The 24,547-nt window shown below is 38.9% G+C and overlaps 1 protein-coding gene across 2 annotated transcripts in view; it reads left to right on the top strand.

Moving 5' to 3' along the window:
- CERS6 (ceramide synthase 6) overlaps positions 1-24,547 on the top strand; it is a 128,094-nt gene that overhangs the window by 64,447 nt on the left and 39,100 nt on the right. For both annotated transcript variants that reach the window (XM_075093365.1, XM_075093364.1), the window contains exon 4: positions 1,679-1,736. In XM_075093365.1, coding sequence (XP_074949466.1) covers positions 1,679-1,736 — 58 coding nt within the window. The remainder of the gene's footprint in view (positions 1-1,678; positions 1,737-24,547) is intronic.

Consider the following 24,547-nt stretch of genomic DNA (forward strand, 5'->3'; position numbering starts at 1 on the left):
ATATTTTTTTCAGTGACAGCCTTCAAGCTTTCACTAGATAAGGTATGTAATCTTGAAGTTAAATGGCAGGTTTCCTAGCTGTAGGACCAGCCTAATGAGAAAATTGTTACCCAAGTGAAACCTTCCTTCATATTTCTGTCCTTGCTGTTTCTTCCATGTGTGTGATCTGAAGGGTTCTACCAGCACAACTAACATTATGCCTCTGAGTGCTCTTATTTTTGCAGTATGTTGAGGAAACTGTCAGCAAGAAAGCTGTGAGATGTATTGCCTAGTGTGACTGAACCCTTAAAGACATTGGTATTTGTATCATATCAGTTGAATAAATTAATCTCTGCAGTGCTGTAGAGGCTACAGGATAAGAGAGAGATTCTGTTCAGCTTAAGTATCACACTTTAAATCTTACGGATGTTCTTACACTCTCTTGTACTCAACTTGTCAGAGGGCTATTTATGTATGACAACTAACTTTCTAAATGCTTGTAAAAGTAGCTTTGAAGAGGAAGGTTTGGATTAACCTTCTTTTACATAGGAGCATTTTCAGTTTTGAAACCATTCCAGTGATGTCTGAACATGCTTCAATGCCAATTAACTGTAAGCTACTAGTTTTGCTGGTGGAGAGTTGTAAGTGCTGTAAAATATGTAATTGAATGTGATTCATGCTGCAGTATTTCCTCACACTGAGGAAGCTAAATCTCATCCTGCTATAAACTTTATGAATAGTACCTCAATGGTGTTTATGTCAAGCATGTTTGTATAATCACTTCAACCCTTGGGAAGAAAAAACCCATGAATTCCTCTAGAATTTACACTGCATGAAGTTTAGATTTTTGTTTCCTTATACTTCCATTGTCTATTCTTTCCTAAGCCAGTAATGGGTCCAAAAGATAGGAGGGTGCTCTGTATACAGTCTTACTTTATTGGGGAAGGGAGAAGGATGTAGAGGATTGGATGATTTTGTATCAAATCTCCTGCTGGTTTCTCTTATTTTGTGTGGCATCTTGATCCTAGCTTCTAGTTTGCCTCTCTCTGAAAAGAAAAACTAGAAGCCTAGCAATGTGTACTTGGGAAAATGTAGAATCATCTTTATCAAGGAAACTCTTTGGAAGCAGACGTAAATTGTGGATATATATATTTGTATCCAGCAAACCTATCTGACGCAAATGCACCCTCTAAAATCTAGAGTGAAGTGCTGAAATCTGCTAAGTGAAATTTTAGCTTATTGTGGATGATGCTTTTTGTTACTAAAGGCCGTATTTGATGTGCAACACTCTAAAGTCACCTGTTGAAGGCTTAATAAAATTTCTTATTATCATTGTCCTGGTGTTGTTAATAAGTGAACTTCCTTGCAATAGGTGTGAGAATTGTCCTCTGTCCTCCTCTATCCTCCTAGTTTTCATGAAACTTTTAAAAACTTAATTATCCTTGAAAATATGTTTTTTCCTGTCGTTTAGGTGACATTAGTAGGTATTTTCAGAGGGCTAATAGGAGGCTGGCAAAAGCAGGCGGATGAGCACAATGCTTGATAACAAAAGTTGTAGAAAACCAGACCAAAATTTTGCTTCATCTTCTGTTAACGTGACCAGGGTGTGGTGGTTTGGCAGTGCTATAAGAAATCATGTGTTGAACTGTAAAGTATGTAAACTTGGTGTCCTAGAGTTAATCTCTTGTACCTTTTGCAGGTGGAGATTTACATTTTACCTTTATATATTTACCTATGGAGTACGGTTCCTGAAAAAGGTAGGCACTTATATTATTATGCTTTCATAACCCATCACAGATTTGTTTGAAGTCTTGTATAGGTGTAATATAAAGCATAGGCATAAAACTTACGTTCACGAAGAATAAAAATTAACATTTAATTTGCATTCATAAAATGTGTTGTGGCTGCCATTGGTAAGGAATATAAGTTCTTATCAATATTTAATGGGGTAGAAAAAAATATTGGTATAGCACCATGCCCAATCCACTTTATTACCTTTCATTATAGGCATTAAGCTGGCAGTAAGGCTTACCAAAGTATTCATCTCAACTTCTGCATCGTCCTTGTTTAAATGCCTCTGGCAGAGGTTGCTTTTTATTAAAAAAACAAAATCCATTAGTGTTTCATAAAATACTATTTTTGCCCGTTCTTTGAGGTGCTGTGGAAAGAAGTTTCCATGGTGTTCCCATCAACACTGTATTTCTGGTGATTTAAGCAGAGAAGGGTATTGATAGTTTTTAAACACCCAGCATGGGTCTATTAATCCTGCTATAGGCAGTAATATGGATTTAAGATGCAAATTGTTTTTACAGTATGATGAGTTCTCAGAGCTTTTGTGCGAGTCAGGCCATATTTGTGTAATTCTGAGAGGTGAAATTAGGGGAATGCGTGGTGTCAGTGCATTCATGTAATGTTATCTTCTTTGTTGGGCAAAATTTGACAGAAGAAAATGTATCCTAAACGTCTCTGGTGCTTGCTTTGTAAGTAAAAGTAGCTATTAAAAAAAAAAATCCTCATCATTTTTATGGTTGTAATTCCTGAGCTGTCCCAGGTGCCAGTCAGCTTGGTGCCTGCAGGACTGGCGATGTGCCTGTGCCAAGAGGGGACATCAAAGCTGTTCTTAGCTATTTAGCAGTAGTCAGCCCCAGAGGGTGTGTGCCAGTCCTCCAAATGGACCGGAGCAGCATGTAATGTGCAACCTCTCCTGCCTCCTTGAACACTTACACATTTTGTGTACTTCACCCATTAACTTGCTGTATGGTGATGATATGATATTCTGTTTTCTGCCTTTGTTTCTGTACGTGTCTGTGGCATGAAATATGAGAATAGTTTTAATAAGCAATTGTCACAACCTAAAAGGTTGCTCAGCCTGCGGGTGTGCAGAGATCAGAACTGCAGGTTCATAGGATTCTGTAATACACAAGGACACAGAGGCTTTACCCTCCAAATTTCTCTACTTTATTACAGATTACCACAAATACCACGAAAATCACCATTAGCAGTATCATGAAATCACTACTAGAAAGATTACCTATGATTAATAAAGCAAATCTCTCTCAGCACAAAGGAAGTGTCTGTTCTAGGAAAAACTCTGAATACCAGCATTCCTAAAGACGAAGAAGAATACAGTAAATGCATGCTTCATTACAAGCCATTTTGAGCTGTTTCTAAAGACATGCAAAGAGTTGACATGCAAAGTGCAAGATGTCTTCCTCCCAGTTCAGCATATCCCTGCAGTTTAAGGAGGGGTGGCTGACATAGCATGGTTGTTTGAACAAGGTATACTATTGCTTGCTTAACAAGCTTAAGAAGGATGGATTGTGTAATTTTGCTGTAATTTTAACTTTCAACGTATTTGATTTTTACAAAGAGAACTTATTAATTTTGTAATTGTGTATGTATTTTTAATTACTCATTTTTACACAGTATTGTATATGAATCTTGCCACATTTTATGCTATAGTCATTATTCCAGTGTTTTACTTTGTATACTCAGGTCTTTCACATGGGAATGTATGTAAATTAACAAAATTTTGATTGTGATTATATTTATATTTACACCATCCCCCTAGTAACACTGTGTAACTGAAAGAAAGTACAGGCCTCTTTCTGTTTATCAAACACCAAACATTTTGCTTGGTCCACTTAGGGGGGAAAGCTGGGTTTGCAAGGAATAAAATCCAGACCCCAAAATCTGGAGGGAGACAGTTCTTGCAGAACCGCGTTACAGTACTGAACTGGATAATCCTTTTTAATTTGTCTTGGTTTTCTTAATGGAATAATTGCAAAGAAACACTTAATTGCTTCCTTAGGAAGCTAGTGAAAAATGTTAAGCGTAATAAATTATCCTACAAATTTGATAGATCTTTCCTTTGGAAAGCTGTTTTGCCTGGGGAGAAAGTTCATTTCAGTCAATGGTGTCCTGCTGTGCTAATACTATGGTAGAAATCTGCATCTTTTCAAATAAAAAGGTCTGCTTAAGACCATCCCTAAGATACCTAGTCCAGAAGACTGATAAGCATCATGAGTGAGCCCAGGTGCAACAGCAGTCCTGACAGGTGCAGTTCCATCACGGCAACATGTGCTGCCTTACTGGGGGAGTGTGAGGAAGTAAATACTGCAGATGTTCCTGTTTTGAAGAATGGAGTATGCCACCAGCATAGCACCACATTGGCAATATTAATTTTGACTTCTAAAACCTAAGCTAATGCTTAGTTAATACGTAACTTGGGAGAGTTGGATAAGACATTTTGATACAGTATGTCTTTCAAACATCCAAATGTAATAAGAATATATTTTTAAAAGGGAAACTGCAATTTGGTGCTTTTAAATGAACAGGATCATTCAAGCTTGGTTGGTTAGTCCATTTCTAGATAGTTAAGATCCCTTTTTTGAGAAAGCTAGTTTTGCCATCTTGAGTGGGAAGTGCTCCTTATTAGGTGGTCTTATGACTTTCACTCTTACAAGGTACTCCCTTTAGAAAAATTAACCAACTCAATTGTACAAAAGGCTCTCCCTAAAACACTGTGCCCAATGCATTACATCTTTTATAGTTTCTTTATTGGTTCTTGAATTTCCAGGCAACAAAATATTCTGACTTCTATATGATTTTCCTTCCCTCCTGACTTGACCTAGTCTCCTTGCAACCTGCCGCTGCATATGTTTTTGCTTTGCTGCATATGTTGCTGACCTGATGTGTTTTTTCTTTACATTTGGATCTCATAAATGTTCCTTCCTTAGTTTGAGGGTAAAATTGATCTTACCTACAAGGCTGGCATGGAGCCTGTCAATTACTTAAGCACCGCTTTGAGCTAGTTTTTAGGTCCTTTGCTTTGTGCTGGCCCTTTGCCTAGAGGTGAATTTCACCGTTGGATTCTTTCTGAAAACACCTTTCTCGTAAAGCCCAGAGCGTTGCATGAATCATTGCTACTTTGTCTTCTACTGTCACCTTCCCTATTTGCTGCATAAAGCAATTTACTGCATCAGTACAGTATCAGCAGAAAAGTGGATGTCTGTGTTTCCCCGTGCCCACCAAGTTGTCCAAGGAAGATCTAACCAGGATACTCTGGAAAAACACCATTCTTGTAAAGGCTGTCATTAGGTTTTTGGCGGCTTTGTAGAGCTGACAAGCTTACCTAGCTTTTTGGGAAGATGTGCCCAAGCTTCATAAATGGTATTTGGTTAGCAGACTTATCAACTCTGTTTGGTTTACTTCTGAAGGTGTGATAATGCCAGCATGGCACACATGCCGATGTTAATTTATTTTTAGAATGGTAGTAACTAACTGCAATAAAGTTTTACATTTGCCTGGCTAGAGCATCTTTCAAGGAGAAGGAGGCCTGGGGTTTCAGCTTTGATTTTCACTTCCCTACAGAAGCACATGAAAGCTAGTAAAGCTGTCATTTGGAGCATTCGTAGCTCTCTCTAAAATGCTGTGGCCAGCTTGTCTTTGTTACTGTCCATGATTGCAGTTAATGGCTGATGGGGAGAAAAGAAATTTCTGCACCCAGTAAAGCAATCTGTTAGTCTTTGTAGTAACAACTATGCGTGATATGATATATCAGTCCTTTTGGCATACTATAATTGCTGAGTATGTTGCTGGAGATTTAGAAAGTTGCTTCTCACTGAAAGCTGTGCTCTTATCAAACTATTCTCTTGGGTTTTTGTCTTTTTCCAGTGACAGATGTATGCTGTTAGGTCATAAATAAAGTAAAAATATCTTCCTTTTGTTGAACAGTATTTTCATAAAATCTTAATTCACAGGTCAAAAATAACATAAATTATGCCTGACATAAAGCTTTGTCTTCAAAGTTTGCTCTGTTGCAACAGAACTTATCAAACTATATGTTTTAAATAAGTTTTTGTCCTAGTGGTGTCTGCAGGACACTTACATTGGGCCATTTTGCTGAATAAAGTTCACCATGAACTCAGGAAAATCCTTTAGGCTGGGAAGGCAGAGGATTGGCAGCAGGGTGTCCTGCATGTGGTTGGTTGTTGTAGACCATGGTATCCTGATCAGGTGCTGATACTGTATATGATGATTTTTAGCAGCAATGTAAAATGCACAAAAACTCACGCTTCCACCCTCTCTCCCTCCCTCTATCCATATGGACATTTGCTTTCCACAGCCTCTGGATCATACAACAGCTGCTTCACAGCACTCTCCCCTGCCTCCTGCCAACTCCACCGCTGAAGTCTGAAGGCAGGAGACCTTTATGGAGTTTGCACTGGTCTTGTCCTCGGTGCCTCCTAGCTCATATGGGTGTGTGTTGTCACCTTTGTATTTGTTGTGATAACACATCACTCATGAAGTGGCATTGTATGAATGAACTTCTTTCTTTTAATGTGTACTGTTGATGGCATACACCATATGCAGCTGCTTTGATTGTTTCCCTTTTCTTGGGCCTACAGAAACAGTAAAAGTGCAACTTCCACCATTGGTGTCTGCCTTGTTCAGTCTGGAGGTGATTTTAACTGCAGGGTGCAGCTCTGTGATTGGTACATCTTATAAACATTTACAGTATCAAGGAAATACATGCCCCTTTCAAGAATTATAGTGAAGTGAGAGAATTGTCTTTGGGAAGAGTAGAGAAGGCAAGGCAGTTGCTTCCTTACTCACAAATGGACTGCACATAGAGGAATAGCTCACAGCCTTCCAGATACTCAGCCAAACCAGTCCATCACCTACAAATTGTGTCTTAATATGTATACATAATAGACCAACAGACTTCAGTAAAATTTTACTGTAGACTTATTAGTATTTAATTAGCATATTTTAGTATAATTAGTATGTTAATTAGCATAAACATTCCTCCCTTCCCCACCCCTGTGTGCCTTCAGCCTTTTTTTTTTGCACTCTCCTTTGCATCAAAATAAGTAAATTAATATAACAGAGCTGCAAGGTTTAATTTTATTAGGGATTTTGCCATTATTGTCTACAACTAGTGAAATAATTAATGACATTTCAGCGTCAAAGCATCCCATGGCTGAAATAGTTTCCTTGGTCTTGGTTTCTTTTTAAAATTTTCATTACAAATTTTTGCTCCTTCTTAAAGTCCTCTCTAACTTAACGCTTTCAATTATAGCTATCTTATTTATGTTACCAAGTGGTGTAATAGTGAAATGAGACTTTCTGCTTACCAAAGGGTCTCTCATTGTTGAAGTGAAATGTATGTTTGACTCTGTTCTTTCAAACCAGAAATTTCAATTTGATGAAAATGAACTATTAACTTTCTAGGTAATGAGTATAAAGCAGATGTTGTTCTATGTGAGGAAACAGACACCAACTTTCAAAGAGAAGGTGAAGCTCACTTTCTTTCATTACTCACTGCCAACTCTTAGTCACTGCTTTCCACAGCAGATTTAAAGGATTTGGGGCTAAAGAGTGAGCGACCCACAAAATCCTTTAATGCAAAGTATTCACCTTCCTGTCCCCTCCTCATTGCCCCCATTCTTGGCAAAATGGCAAATGCTAGATGTGACCATCCCATCTTAGTTTTCAGGCTTCTGAAAGAGATGTTAGGTCAAGCCTCACTACGTTTTGGCGATATGGACCAAAGCCAGTCGTTTCATCTAAGTGCTTTAGCACTTCATCTGATGTGAAGCCCAAATTAAATTAGCTTTGTATTTCTTTTAGAACACCCACAGACTCGCCCCAGAGTATATGTTTACTTTGATTTTATTTTTGCCTCTTTCACGCTTTTCCTGTAATTTATACGCATGAAACCAGAGTGTGGGATTTGCTTTTGGTTTGACTTTTTAAACTCATTTCCATGGTTCTTGTTTTTAAATTAGGTGGCGAAAAGGTTGATTTTATTATGTTTCCTGTGGTATTTAGATATATACATACAAGGTATAGAACATAAATGCTTAGAATAGGTAATCTGAAATGTAGATCTTACAAGTTTTACAATGTTTACACTTTGGTTAGCCTAACAGTAATCCAGAGTAAAGACGGTGATAAGAATTATCTAATAAAAAGCTAGCATTCTTGTGTGGGTGGTACCAGAGCCCTAGCAGTGTTGGAAAGATTTTCATCTTCATAGGTAATGTGTGACAAGATAGCATTAGTTATTAGCTTAGAAGACCTATGTCAAAATTGATCTGTGATGTAATGCCATCGACTCTTACACAGAGGTATTTGGCCTCAAATGTCATCAGCACTGTGAAGTATGATTATGAAAATATGATATGGCCCTAGGTCTTCCTAGGAATTGGCATAATAACCTGCATGCCCAGAAGCATGTTCCTTTATGCTGGTAATAAATATATTACACCACTCTTAGTATCTTTATAAATCACTAAGATTTGAAGCATAGAAGACAACTAAGCAATTATATTTCCACTCTGATCATGCAAATTCTTCCCCTTTCTGACTGCAGTACTACCGTTTGTTTCATTCACGTGTCTACAAAACGGTTCCTTGCAGAGCAGCTCACCAGTATTGATGCCAACAAGACATTAAGTTCCAGTGACGTTAAACTGACTGCTTGGCATATCGCTAACATAGGAACAAGATAATGTTTTTGTTTTCTTCAGTAATATTTGCAGTTAAATCAATGGTGGCTTGGCTCATTAAGAGTTAATGGTCTGATTGTGCTCCCATTAAATGGAGAAGTTATCATTAGCTTCAGTGATAAAGAAACAGAGTGAGGAATTCAGGTCTGGCTTGTTACTTGGTGGCTGATCATTGGTGCTAAGCAGTATCTGTATAATGCTGTAGAATGAAAAACTTTTACAAACATCTGGAAGCAAAGCTTCTAGGTGACATATGGTGACTTTTCACATTCAGTTTCCTTCCTTTAATTGCCCATGAAAATTACAAACTCACAAAAGAGCATGAATTCCCTGCAGTAAGAGTCTTGTGAAGTCTATGTTGAGACTTGGGAACCTAAAGTTGCATATAGGTATCCTACTGGGAAAAGGACAATCTGCCTGGGTAGACAAATAACTTTTGACTTGCCGTTTTTCAAATTTAGTGTTGAAGAAAGGCTGATGTTTCGAGGATGCGGTGGCTGTGTTTAAAAAATGCCAGATGCGACAAGCTTCTGGATGTATGCAGCTGATTGAGTGTCGGTTCTGAGTCTCTTTTCCTAAGGGGTCACCCCCTACTCAAAACTGTCTGCCATGTAATTGCAACTGCTAGTAGTGCAGAGAGATTGCAAAACAACTGGAAAGCCATACTGAAGTGTAAATTTGACTCCCGAAATCTACTCAAGTGACATAAATGTATGGAAGGCAGCTAGAAAAATAGCAGTGTAGTATTGAGGAAAAAAAACCCAGGTAGAGCTCCACTTCCACTGTTACGGAAGTTCCTCTTTCTTGAAACCGTTGGATGTTTCAAAAAGAGAAAATGAAGTGCTTATCCTTGTGAGCTAGCCTATTCCTGTGTGACAGCAGGAGATGCTCTGTTAGTGGCCTACAGTTTCTACTCACACTTAGAACCTGGCTTCCTAATGCTTTTTTGTGAGTGAGGGTGCTTTGTTCTGCTGCACAGCTGAGTTGGCATGTTCTTTGCCTCTTTTTGGAATAAAATAGCAACAGCGATACATGTAGATGTTACAGTCCTGGGAGAGTAGTATAGCATTTGTAAATGCCATTTTAGATTGCTTATAGTCAAGAATTTTATAGCCTGAAGTCAGGCCTTCTTTATTTGAAATACAGAAAAAGAACTTTTCATGGTGTGGTGACTGGTTTTTGACATTGGTGCTCTATTACAGTTCACATGTATCTCTTGATTATTGAGATTGTTAAACTTAGAGGAAGTAAATAGTTGTTGATAAACACAGCAAATTCATAGAATTGTTATATTTGGGGAAACAGGCATCTCTGTGATGAAGATTGTGAGTTCATATCCCTGTGGGAAATAAGACTGGGACACAGGAACAGTGGGATGTTTACCTGGAATGGTGTCTCATTTGCCATTCTGGTTTTGGAAGTTTCCTGCTATTTATCTTTCTATCAATTTTGCAGCTATTTTGGTATTAAACTATGTAATATCTTCACTTTATGCTGTGTCTTGCATCTCTCCTATCACTGATACTTCGTCCTCAGTTTTCTTCAGAACACCCTGAGGTTCTGTTCTGGATGCAATCATCTGTTCAGATGTCATTAAATACATTTCCATTTATTTATTTAAGCTGTTAAATAAAACATTATTGGAAACACTAGCACACACTTCCTCCTTAAAGGAAATGTGTCAGTTTCTGGTCACTAGGCTGATCAGTTAGTGATGGCTTATTTTAGTCAGGTTCAGGACCTAATAAAACACAACTGCTGTCACTCTGTTTGCTCTGGTTAGTCATGGTAAGGTGTTTTGAAGGACCTTCAAGAGGTGGTGGACTCTTCTGGCCAGCATAATATTAGAGCTCAGATGCTCCCAGAAAAGTGAGAAGTTACTATTACTGTAAAATCACTACAGCACTTCTGTGTGTATTTGTACTATTTAATCTTCTTTCCTTTAAATGGAAACTTTTCTTAAAAGGCAAAGGGATAAAAACCACACACTGCCAGTATTATCCCAGAATTATCTCTAATGTTGGAAAATTAAGGTTTAAAGAGCAAGTATATGTTATCTCTGTTATGAAAGACATGTTTCACTGTACTCTGTTCACCTGTTTCCTTCTCAGCCGTATAGGGTCTCAGCAGGCTTGTTCAGCATACATTATAAACACTTCCTTTCACCAACTCAATAAAGCAGTTTAATTCAGTCACAAATTACTTTGTCTAATAAAAAAGGAAGGTTCTAATTTCACAGCTGTACGTGAGGCTTTTTTGACACTGGTGCTGTTTTTTCTTAATTTTTCCCCTAAGAGCTGAGTTGTATCTTCATGGAGCAATGGAGGTTAAAGGTTTGGGTGGTTACTTGTTTGTTTCTCTTTTTTTCTGACCTGGTTTGTGTAGCCTTGCAAAGACCTGACCTTGGAAAGTCCAGTGTGCGTGAGATCATTGGTAGTTTTCTACCTGCTGTACAGCATTAGTTTTCTGGCCTCTTTATCTCAAGACTGGCTATGGGAATCTCATGGATTATCTGAAAATGAGTAGTTGGGAGGAGGTACAGCTTTATCCTTGCAGTTCTCTTTGAAAGGCTGGTTTGTCATAGCGGCCTCTTTCCCCATGGTCAGTTCTCTTTTGTGCAGCCCAGGGGTTGTTGGCACTGGGAGTGGCAGGACTGTTCTGGGGAGAAACTAAATTTTATATAATTCTATATAGAGTCTTTCCTTTCCTATCTACTCCTTAGCTACCTCTTATGTCAATATTTTCTACTTCCATCTTTCTTTGTCAGATCACTACATTGCTTGTCCCCACTTTGTAAACTGACTTTATTGTTTTGGGAAGTGGATCTGGGAATCCTGTAAGGCAGCAGGTTTGATGTGTTCCTGTGGAATACAGAAAGGCTGCCTTGTTTCATTCCTCTCTTGTTGCCATCTCTTTACTGTGATCATTTTATCCAATATCAACACGTTTTTCCAAAGAAACAGATAGCAATGACCTTGATTTAGCTCTAAGGGTCAATCGTGGTTCAGCAGATGTTTCTCAGGGTCTTTAAACTTTCTGGAGAATATTTGTTCCTGTCAGTCCTCTAAAATATGAAGAGAATAAGTAAGGAGTTTTACCTTTGTACATTGCAATTTCCAAAGTGATAGTGAGAATGAGATGCTTCTGGCTCTGCCTTACTGATACCATGCCCTGTTGCCTGGCAGTTCAGTAAGACAGAGGGCAGCCAAGATTGAGATTGATCGGCTCTGGAGATGCTGGGGAAGCAAGCCAGGGTGCAGCTGCTTTGAAGCCAACTGGTCTTTCTTAGTTGTCCAGTGACTCTTCACTGTAGTCACACTATGGGAGACGTATATGGTAGCTCTTTCAAAAGCCTCGTGCTGGGTTGCAGTGTTGTATTGAACTGTGATTTTTAAGAATGCTTATGAAGTCATCCCACCAGTTTCATGAGAGAGCAGTTATGTTGTAGCAAAGGTGACTGCATCTGCAAAGAGCTGTTCAGAGATTCATGACCATGAATGGTTTTCCTTTCCTAATGTCACTGATTCTGTTAGATATTGCTGAAAAGGATCCTTTCTAGCTTGATGACGAGTTTCAAAGTTGGCATTTTAACTGCTTTGCTTACTTAGGAAGCTGTGCTGTATTTGCAGTTACCGCGCACGCTAAATCATGATACTGCAAGGTCTGCAGTGGAATGAAGCTGCTAATAGAGAAGATCCCTGACTGTGCTTTCAAACAAGCTTATGTTACTCCCTTAGTTGGTATTAGATTGAGACATGAAGAAATAAGTGGGAAATAATTTTGAAAATTATCCTGTTTGAAATGAAATATGCAGTGACTGGGCTGTAAATGTTCTGCTCCGGGGCTCATGCATTGTTGCAAATTAGGTTCCAGGTAAATAAATGTAAATATATATTCTTATAGCATATATAAGCATAACCAAAAGCATAGTGCTGATAATGTGCTTCCTAAAAGCCCTGTGTTTTACACGTACGATATTTCAGAAATATCCTGTTGAATAAAAGCCCTTGGACTTTGAGATTGCTCTCATGGGATTCCTGTATAGGGTCTTCCCCCCTGCTCCAGCTGGACTGATCCCTTGCTACTCATCCCTGGGCAACACATGATTTCTGAAACCGACAGATACAGAGGTGTCAAGTGTGTTTACTTGGACTTCTGGATTTTCATTTGGCTCAGGATCATGAAATTGCCATTTCATAATTTCAAAACAAAATGCTGCGGTTTAAGTGGGGTTTTAGTTAGAATATTAATTATATAGTTCTAGAGGAAATAACGAAAAAGTTTGAATGCAGAAATAGTTTCAAATTCTTCACGCAAATCTTCTGCAGTGCATAGTGAACATCCTTCATGAGCAGTCTTGGCAACTACTGTCATTAGAAGTAAGTAATAGATTTATTTTTTCCTCCATACTGTATGGGAAACATAAGAGGACATCATTCATGCTTGAAGTACTGGCAACAACTGTTCCCATTGGAAGCTATCCTACACCAACGATCACCTGTAATAGCAGAGTTCCTCAAGGCAGCAATTGGTAGCTGTGGCTTTTTTAACTTTTTGGATTAATGTTACTATAAACATTCATCACAGGTAGAAATCCATTTTGGTAGATCTAAACTGTATTCAAAAAAATGTACTGCAAAACATCAGCAGCTGCCAAACTGAAAAATAAAACTGCTGTATAGAAAATACCCAATGCCCTAGACAGTTTTCAGTCTTTTTTAGCAGTAGAACAGACTTGACTCTGTTGTAGAAATTTCTCAGCTGTTGGAAAGCGGTTCGCAGAACTCATTGCGTGTTAATACTTAGACCATTTGGAGCAGAAAAAAAATGAGCTCTATCAGAATGGTCAGTATTTCATCTATCATTTCCACCTCCTCTTGCCATACCTGCTGCACCTACTTTTTCATGAAGCTAATGCTTCTGGATATTTTGCAGAACGGAGTAATACAAAAAACACAGCATCTTGGAATAACACTGATCGGAATACATCTGACCGTCTGACTCTCAGAATGTGACTACTTAAACCAGGCTAAATTTTTCTGGTTTTAAAGATGAGATATCAAAGCATAAATTTGTGAAATATCTACCACCTTGGTTTGAACCAGAACAGACTCTAGAAAAGAGTAATGTAGCAAGAGCTCGAAATCGGAGGTTTGCCTCCAGAGCCCTTGCTGCTGCTTTCTGTTTCCTTCATTGAGTTATTTGAAGCAGGCATTCAGTTGGGCACTTTTTCCAGTCTAGTCTGCATCTGTTGTGATATTTCCTTCCCATGTTATACCTGAAGGGTTGTTAATATTATCTGTTACTGAAACCTTGTAATTACTTTTGTTCAGTGAGCTTATCTGCCTGATACTGGATAAACAGTCTTATTTAAATGAAGAACGTTAGAGGCCACTCTGAAGCCCTTCTAACACAATGCTGATATTTGATATTTTACTCTGCTATTAACAGAAGGATAATGTGATATGTATGCCATTCAGGGAGGAAATTAAGCCTGCCTTTGGCAGATTGTACTTGCTGTAAAATTGATTTGGACTCTGTTTTTTCTGTTTTTCTTTATTATTTTTTTTTAGTTAGAGAACAAATTGCTGAGTATCTGCAAGTGATGAAAAATGTTAAGTTAAAATAATTTTGGATGTTAAAATCCAATCATACTCTTATTCCTTTCTGTGAAAGTAGGGATGAAGTGCTAAATAAAACAATTTCTAACTCACTGTGCAAGCAGGAAAGAGCACTTGTGCCAGAGTCTCCTGAAGGATGCTATTGTGAAAAAGGGGAAATGCCATATTGCATTTTTAAATAAATATCATGAGTGGAAATGGTTTCCAGTAAGACCAAAGTTAGATTCCATCTAATGGAAAAGGAATTTGCTTCAGATATCTCTTCAAAAGGGCATAAAAAATTTTGAGGGCATTTAAGAGAGATTAATAGAGTGCTTTAGATGTCTGAGATACAAATCATGAGTCATGCTGTTAGAAAGATCAAAGTCAGTGGAGGAATTTAATTTTAAATTACTGCAGCACTTCAATGTACATCAACAAGGAACATGAATGCATTTTGGACAATGAGGATTCATAAAAGAAGGCCAGTCAGCATAGGAAATAATTTATTGTGTAAGCTGTTTGAAGTTAAGATAATAACTGGGTCAGGCAAAAGAGGACAAAGCTAAGCCGGCTGGCAGAATTTGAGGCTGGAAGGAAACAAGGTTTTTGAAAGAAACAAGCAGAAGGAGAATATCAATGATATTCCTAATTCAGTAATAGGACACTGGTGGCAACAGGACATTCAAATGCAGTCAGTGGGGACACATTTGACGTAAGCATGGGGAGGAAAAGCAATGCACTAATTTAAAAAATATATCTAGAATTGAGTTTCACTTTATCTGCTTGAAATCCAGCTGGAGGTATTTAATAACATCAGAGTAATACGTAAATGCTCTGTAATCAGCAATTTGGAGAGTTAAGCTGGTACTGAGCCATATAAGCACCTTTACTACTTGTACATTACACCATTGCTCTGGCTGGTGAAAGAGGGGCTGCCAGACCTTGCTTCCCCCTGTGGACTGGTTGACAATTTTGACTTCAGCACTGTATTCATCTTCTTGGCAGTCCAGCTTTCTGAAAGATACAAATTTTTCAGTGTCCTATACATAAAAATGTCAGCTCTGGAGAAAATACTTCCCGAAGTGTTTTATTCGGGCAATTTTATGATAAAAATAGTTTTAATTCATCTGGAAACTAAGGTGGCTCATTCGTACCTGTAGCAAAGTATTTAGCACAGCACTCCTCTATTGCCAGGAGCTTTTCATATTTTGCTGTTCAGATGAATGAAGCAATCCTATTTTCCACAGCTAATTAAACCTGAGCAAAGAGTACACATCTGGATATAAGAGCAGGTTATTAATAATTTCACTCATGCTTTGAGTTGCCATTACTGAGTTGAACTCTCTGTTGAGGCAGTGACTTGGAGCAGGATAGCTGTATCGTCATTTAAGCTAGTATAACCTTTGGAACAACACATATTTTTATGTGATAAGAGCTTTGAGTCAGAAAGCTGCTTCGCTTTACCCTTAAAGTAGTAGAGAGAAGAAGTTTGCCAGTTAAATAAGTATAATATCAGTAAGCATGGGGGGTTTTTTGTATTATATTCCCTTCCAGTGTTACCCCATTGAATCTCTCAGAGCTTTCTCATTTCTCCTGCCTATTAATGGTCTCGGCTACTGGCTATTGAACAATGATAGAAGTTAGCAAGGGGACGTACTGCTTTAAGTTCAAATTTAATGCAGAGTTTTGCTTCTGTTTTTTAACTGCTGTTATCTCACATGACTTAAGGAGTTTCACCAGGGATTTTTGGTTTTTGTTTGTTGTTGTCTCATCCCATCCCCAAGATTTGTAGACTCAAGAAACTGAGGGAGAGCAAACTCTCTTGCCCAGTTACTCTAGGTTTTTGCTGTGCCTAAAATTTACTGTTTATAGTTTTATATTAAAACTTTAAGCACATTTAGCAGTTATAAAATGTTAAGCACAGTTCCTCTGCTCATTTCTACCAGCCACTCTTACTGCTAGTTGTTTTAATGGATCAGTTGCAGAAAAACACAAGTTATATCTGAATAGACCCACCAGGAGGGTGACAAATGGAAACAACAAAAGGTTTGTATCTGTGCTTTTCCTCAGCAGGAGGGGAAGGTGAAAAACAAAGAGGAAATGGATGTAAAATTTTATATAAGCTTAGACCTTTTTAAACGTTTGGGAAATTATTTTGGCTGTATTCCTTTGCTGTAGTGAAATAAACGTTATCATGGCTAGTGACTCGGAACTGAGCAGGAAAGAATTCCTTGCAAACTGTGTTTTTATATTAGAATTAATTAACATTTCTCCACACTGTCACTCTGTTAGAGAAAAATACAATGTGAGAGAGATTTTCTCACTGGGCTTTTTCCAGGCAGTACTTAGTAGTTGTGGCATTATTAAATACACCAAGTAGCAGCTCAGAAGCGAAGACACCTGCAGCCCCACAGGTGAAGTGCCCTTATGCAGTACATATGCACTAACCTCATGAAAATACAACAGTTGCAGGAGTGGGAGGGGAAGAGGCTACTTTATTCTGCCCTTACTTGTTGCTTAGGGTTGTGCCTCATTTTAGCTGTGCCCAGTGACTGAAGTGCTTAGCAATGGACCCCTGTCTACTGGTGTGGTTGGAGGCGGGGTGCTTTTGGTCTGCCTGTTCCAGCAACCTGTCTGGAAGGAGCTCTGCTCGCTTGGTCATCAGGTGGGACTTGGTGGTGTCTCTGCGTTTAGAAGCAGTCAGCTCTTCTGTCAAGGTTTTAGTGGCAGCGCTGAGTGAGGAGTTCACTGCCAAAAGGCTTTCTCAGCAGCTGCCTGTAATGGCACCATGTGATTAAAACACACTCTTGCCTCTGGGGGGGTAAATCTTCACCCTGTGAACTAGAGAAATCCTATATTTCCTGTTAAAAATTCTGCAGTTGCAATAACTTTCTAATTTTCAGACTGTAGGAATTATTTTGAGACTTTGCTGCAATGTGCCTATACAAAGGTACAGCAAAACACCACAGTTGGAGGAGTGGAAGGTGGAGGGGCTTTTGTTTGGTTTTTCTCTATACAACTCTTTTCTAGTAGGCAGTGTAGGCTCATAAATACCACAATCTTAAACATCTGGGTTTGTGCATGAAATGGTACCTCGGTGCTCACTTAGTAAGGAGTTGTTGTTTTGGTAATATTAAGAATTGACTCTGTCTCCCTTTGTGGGCTGCATGCAGTGATGGAGCATGTTATATGTCAGGGAAGCAAGCCTTACAACACACAGTGAATCCTGCAAAGGAAAGGGGATTTGGAAACCCCTGGGGATTTCCAAAAGTCAGTGTCAGGAGTACAATAAAGGTCACAGTAAACACTTCCCATCAGCACATAGCATGGAAGTCAGCGGCTGGCCAAAGTCAGGCAGATGGACTTTTCTGGCAGAGCAGCCACAAATAGGAGCTGTAATTACAGAAAGTAGATACCTAATGATGAGTTTAATTATTAATCACTTCCCTGTATGCCTTTGAGTAACTGTAGCATCAGAGCACAGAGTGCTGGAAATCTTGGAGCTTTGCTGAAGCTGCATCCTGTAGGAAAACAGGAGTACTCTGAAATCACGCAGCTCTGCAGTGATCTATGGGGGTGAACTGCCCTATTTATTTTTTTAAATAATTTGCTCTTGGGATTTTTGCTAGTCTCTTAAAGGTATAATTTTATACAGATCACCCTCCTACCAAGGTATGGTTTGCCAAGTGTAAACCTCAGCACTCTCTCTTTACAAACTAATTCCAGACCTACAGTTGTGTATTATCTGTTTTAATAAAATAAATTTATAAATATGCAAATTTTAGGCTAACTGATGTGGTCTGGCTCTGTGATCAAAAAATACAAGGCAGCTGTAAAGCTAGCAGGTTTACAGCTGCTTTGCTTCACCAAAACATTATTGTGCATCTGGAGTGCTCGGATGAATGTGTCCACTACTTTTTATGCACTCTTGTTTCTGTGCAGATAGAGTGACTACAAAATATGTTGAGTAATGTTGCTGGGAGACCTGTTACCTGCAAATGAATAGGAACCTTAGCCTGTCTTCTGCAATATTCTCTGCAATATTTATATAGACCTTCAGCTGCTCTAAACTGTCATAGCACCACTGGCAGCCCAACTTGCTCATGACAGAACACCCCTTGAAAGTGTTGCCATTACACATGAAGGCAAAAGTTTTAAAAAGTTTTGCTTACTACAAAGCAACCAGCAAGGGAAGTGTCAGAGGAAGAAGGTGTGCACATGAGACCAAAAATTTTGATGGCTGGGCCTGGTAAAAGAGGTGGCTGGTCAGAGCAGGGGCAGGAGATGCTACGGCCGCCAGCTTCTCCAGCTGGACCGTTCTTCACTTTTGTTCAATCCGTGAGATGCCTCAATGTTAGGACTTACCCAGATTCTCTAGGATTATCAGTTCCTTTTGCCATCTTCATTTTCCACATGGTTTGGAAGCTGAAATTAATGCGTTTACCAGCACAAGACATAAACACCAAATCTCTGTACATCATATTTTTAAAGGGAGAAGTGGGTATATGTGGTGCATGGAGCTTACTCTGCCGCTCTGAAGATCATTTTGTATAAATAAATACAGACTTGAATTCATTTTTTTTCTAAAAATATTTTTGTGCACACACATATTTTTGCATCTGAAATGTCAAGTGCATCTTCCAGTGATTGTTGTTAATCTTGGCCTTCTATGTGTCCTTCCGTATATTTTATGGTTTCCGATTAGTAGAAGTATCATTTTTAATTAATGTTTAGAAATCAGCAGTGCAGATTGCTGAGAGGAAAGGCTTAGTGCTCTTCATTGCAAAAACATTTTTCCCCTTAACACCTTTTTTCTGCAGACACAAATCACTGAGCTTTAGAGAAAAAAACAGTTCTGCAGAAACTTGTAACAACTTGCTTTGTCACAACATATGAGAAGAGAAACTCAGGAGGTTCATTGGCAGTGTGTCACATTGTCTTCGCTTTTATTGTCATTTGTGCCAAGAAATATAAACGACTGCTTGGGTCTGTGAAGAATTTATGAAAATGCTATTCCTCGTGTGAGAAGCAACTGCATCCCAAACCAAATCACCAGTCACTGGAGATAAAAATACACAGAAGTTGATGCAAACTAGTAGCCATGATTTTGAGTTCCCTTTGTTCCCAGCATGGTGTTTGGTCAGAGCTTAGTGACTTAGTGGGCAAAGGGAAGTATACTTAATTTTCATGTGTAGGTGACTAAACGCTGGTGCTTGCAGCTCATCCACCCATAAACAGTACTCGCCAGTGCTGTTGATATCATTGGCTGCTAGGGTTGTGCCCTCCATGCCCGTCACAGGTGGTCAGTGGAGACTGGAAACTGTCTGATGTATTTTTTAAATTAGTGAGACTTTAGTATGAGAAAAGCTTAAGTGGTAGCAAAACAAATACAATAGCAAGGGATGATGTTAACATGGTTCAGATCCTGTCTTATCCAGGGTAATTTTTCAGAGGATAACAGGAAAAAAACCCACATTTCTAGGTAATCAGAGAAAGTTTCCAAGACATCATAAATCTGAAGTCCTTGGAGGCCAGGCAAACTTAGTGGAAGATGATAGAAACTTTGAAAAGCTGACTCAGAACATTCTGGTTTTTCCTTTATAAAACTTCTTCTAAAAAATTGAGAAAAATGAGGAGGAATTTGATTTTCTTTCTGCTGGAGAGAAAAATGCTGCAAAATATTGATATTTGTGCATAAAGAAAAGTCACTTTCTGTGACTTGTTTTACAACGATTAATACCAAGGAATTTTTCTGTAGGTAAGAGGGGGAAAAGTGTCTTTGTTTGTACATTATACGCAGAAGCAAATGTTTTCATGGATATATACTCTCTTTAAGAGGGAAAGGCTGCAGTAGTCTACACATGTACTGAACCTCATTGAGCCAAGATGATGGGGGTGGAAACCCACAATCACTGTTCAGTTTGCCTCTAAGAGGTTTCTTGAAAAATCTCTTGGTTTTACCATAAATGGGCGAAGTCATTTTTACCATAGAGCCACCCAGCATGGGAAACTACAGAAGGATACTTTTTGTGCTGCCTGGTAATCTGACTTTCTCGCCAATGTCAGCAGCAATTCAACATACCATGCCAAGAGGATGCAGGTGTTGCAGAAAGAAAAAGAAAGCAACCAATTTAAGTATATCCCCTCTAAGCAAGTGCTTATTCAACCAAGTGATATGCAAGAGGAATGCTTATTAATATATTGAAAAAAAATTGCTATAATCCCTAGCCATAATTGGGAAAAAAGTGAACGTAGATCAAATGCAGAAAGTTTTCCCCCAAACCCAACACCCCAAAACAGCTGTTAATTTTGAGTAATTGTCCTTCTGCTGATGTTATGAAAGGTGCCATTCACTAAAAGCCTGTACCTTTGAGCTCCTGGATTATAAAAAACAGGTGGAAAGTACTAAATATTTCTATATTTCACAGTCAACAGAAAGATTGTAGTCTCCTCCTCCCCTCCTGTTACAATTGCACTCTTATCTAAGCTGTAAAGCTCAGAATATGGTGAGGTGTTGGTCCACACGAGCAGGAGATGCTGTTCTGCTTGCGGTGGGAGAAGGCAGCTGCTGTTGAGGAAAAGAGTATGCATATATGTCATTTTCATATGTGTGTATCAGACAGTGAATGTTATGTCTAGGGGTAAAAGCAAATTTCTTGCAGATTTTGGGGGCCTAAGTAAATGCCAATCAAGAGGAGATCTTTGGGCCTCAGTTGTACCATTTGTTTCCATGAAGAGCAAGGGCCTGCTCTAGCTTGATAAATACAAATGCCATGAGACATCTTTGCCTCTATCATCCCAAAATAAATGAGGTGGGTAGAACTTTGCCAAAAGTATGTATTATCTTGACTTTAGTTAATAGTGTTAATTTCTGTTCCACTTAATATTGCTTGTAGCTGTCAGAGACAAATTATATAAAGCTGTATCCAAACACATTAACCAAGCCAGATAAAATCTTGGCCTTTTGAGATTGCATAGTGAGCATATACACAGTGAATGCTCAGGATTTCTGTATTGTGCTGGTTTTGTTTTACAGGGTCAAAAGTTTTCTAATTTCAAAAGCAATTTAAAATCTTTTTTTGGACTAAGGGTGTCTCATTTTGGTTTGAAATGCGTTTTTGAGCATAAATAGGCTTTTGTGAGATGTGGGGATTCTGCCATGACGTTCCTGGATTTTTACATGCTGTATTCTGATAAAAACAGCAGGCAGATTGTATTTCTTTATCAGCTGGAAAAGTCAGAAGGTTTTTTCTTAATTATCTCAGAATTTAGGAAGGACCCCTTTGGGAGTTACAACATGCCCATGTGGTCAAGAGTAAATCAGATGTGTAACAGCTCTATCCAATAGTCCAAATTGCTAGCAGCTCCAAAGCTGCTCAGCGGAGAGCTGGGTTTTGCTGTCATGAGGCTTACTGATGTACTTCTGGAAGTGTTTCTTCAATATGTTACTTGTTTCAAGTTTATGGACTACAAAAAGAAAAAAATGAGTGCCAGGAGCAGTGTATTCATTTTTTCCACAACTCTTAATTATCTATAGGCTCGTACTTCCAAGAGCAAAGCAACACCAGTGCTTATGAGTACAACTTGCATATTGGGGTTTCTAGTTGTGCTGGGTACAAGGAAAAATGACTCAGTTGCTGATAGAGCAGCTTGCAGTGAGACAAACTGTGGAAGTAACTTTAGCTGCCCAGAAGCAGTTATTTTGCAAATTTGTGTGAGCTATGTGTATATACGTTTAAAGTTACAGACAGAAGCTGATTCTATAAAATGTGTGTAGAATTCACCTACACCGTGACATGCTTGATACGCACACATCTGATGGCCGGCTTGCTGACAGGATGGGAAAGTACTGGCTCGTGACATGTACAGTTCTCGTCTGTCTCTTTGAGAACCTAGCCTGTGGCCTTTGTGTGTTCCCTATATTCAGTGGCTTCTGCTGGGTACATATGGATGAGAGGAGTATTCTTGGTTATTTTTATTACTGTACAATGAATGAAAACTTAACTTGCTATTTTAAAGTAATACTTCATCAGGTGATCTGTTGCCTCCCTGATAAAATACACACAAAAATGCCTTTCAGCCAAATCAGCTGCCTAGGGAACAGGAAGGTTTTTTATTGTACTACTTTTTTTTCCTCCATTTATTATAAAAACTGACCTTTCACATACTAGGTACTAGCAGCACTTTGAGCAAGACATGCAGATTTTCATTGCTTTGGGGCTTTTGAAAGCCAGGGTGCAATTAGAAACTTTCTCTAAGGATAAGTGAACGGGACAATGGATGCAAAACAACCGGAGGCTTCTGGCTAAGCGTGTAGACACCTCAGATAATTTTTCCTTTTTCTTTCCCCCCCCCCCCCCAATCCTCAGTCATTCCCTTGTCTTAAGAGAAGTTCATTTCTGAAAGAGTTCTTTAAAATTACATCCTTTAATCACAAGTTGGAGAGAGGTTTCATGGAGCCTTTGAGAGATATTCCTGTAGGGAGACAAAAATAAGAGGTTTGTTCCTTAATACTTTAAATGACAGCAGATTCAACAGCTGTTTATCACCCTCCTCTGTCATTCATACTGCACTGATTAGGCACTGCACCAAGCTCCTTTATGTTCTGTAAGGTGTCAGCATTGTAGGGCTGGTGCTTTGTGCCTAATTGCTGCTGAAGTTTTTAGTGTTCTATTTCCAGCTTAAGGATGCCTTTTTGTTATTAGGGTCTTTGCATTTCCTCTCTTGTCCAGTCCCCTCAGGTTCCTCCCTTCCTCAGAGATTATATATTGAGAACAAGAACTAAAATGGATATCTGGGTAATCAACAGGCAGCAGGAACAGTAGCACACTTTTTATGTTCATCAGAGAAGATCTGTTGCAAAGCCAAGTCCTTTTCTCCTTGTCCATCATGGGACTTTTCAGGAAGAGCTGGACTTCTCTGTAGTGAGCCTACCTGCTGCAAGGAAGTTCTCAGACGTATCCTGTGAGCACATGCAGGGCTCAGCTGAGCCCTAAGAATGCCAGTATTAGGTCCTTTCTGATTAATCCAGCCTTCACCAGTGTGTCTACGTGTCACACTGCAGACTGTGTGGGCATTTTTAGGATTCTCTCCTTCCTGCTGAAGCCTGCACAGAATATCCTACAGCTGTGAGGTTCAGAGAGGACTAAACAAGATGCTTCTTACTCCAAATATAACCATGGTCTACACAGAGAAGTTAGGTTCAGTCTAGGACTGTTTGTTGTGAAGGTCGGAGGGGAAGGCTGTGCTTAAACCAAGCTCTTTCTCCACCTCTTCCCTAAAACCATCTAGGGCGAGCATAACTGAAGTCCCCTGCTGCTACAACTGTTAGAGTCAACTCAAAGATGCCAAGGCAAGTCAAGGGGAGGGGAGACTGGGGAGGAAAGAGGGGTAAGGAGGTGGTATATAGGCGCCCTGCTGTCTTAGCCACTCTTGTCCACATAGGATCCATTAGGTTTCTAAACAGCTACTCAGAAGCATTTTGTCTGAGATGGCAGCATGGGTTACTGAGCCTTATGTGGCTCAGAAGAGGCGGATGTTCTGCAGTGTATTGGTCTTTGAGGCTTAATGCATGTATTATATTGTTTGTCAGTTTGTGGTATCCTTTCAGGCTTTGTGGTTATGGGTTCCTCCAGTGAGGCCGATTTTATTCAGCGTTCAGCATATTAATTTCACAAAAACCTTTGTATCTACAGCTCCTACAGCAGGCATCTCTCTGAAGAAGCCTTAAGATGTCATAATATTTGAAAGAGGAAAAAGTACATTTTTTGCTAGCACCTGTAATCTAAGTAGCAAAATAATTGAGTAGGGAGCATCTCTCATCTCTTGTTGAATCTCATATGAAAGACAGTTGCAGCTTCTCAAACCTGGCTAAAACTATGTATTATCCTACAATATTTGGATGGTTCTAATTTAGATAGCTGTCAGACAAAAATATTTTAGAATCTATATATTAGTAACACTTGCAGAGGGGCTGTGGCTCTTTCCAAAGACCTTTTCTGTTGCGTGAAATGAAGAGGACTCACTTAGCACAGTAACTACTGTAGAGATGTTTGAACAAATAAATTACTTGCATGAAATAATTATTCCTAATAGAGAGAAGAAGTTTGGATGGACTTTAATCATTCTTACAGCATCCCTGTGGGAGGCATATCAAAAACTCTAGGAGTTCTGTTACTTCAAATGTTGGTATACGGCTCAGTTACTATAAGAATTATTCCTTTCCATTTCAGGAGCATTGGAGGTATGAATGTGCAAGTTTTATTTTATCTTATTTGCCATGTAAATGACACATTCAAAAAACTAGGAAGAGCCTTTAGTAATCATATTACATCACTGTTAACCAATAAAGGCCATAAGAACCTTCTGTAAGACAAATCACAATTAGAACTTAAATATCAGTTGGGAATTGGGCTATAATTCTGACTACCATTTATCCTGTCTTTTGAT

Source organism: Phalacrocorax aristotelis, chromosome 5, assembly GCF_949628215.1.
Source record: "Phalacrocorax aristotelis chromosome 5, bGulAri2.1, whole genome shotgun sequence".
NCBI lineage: Eukaryota > Metazoa > Chordata > Aves > Suliformes > Phalacrocoracidae > Phalacrocorax > Phalacrocorax aristotelis.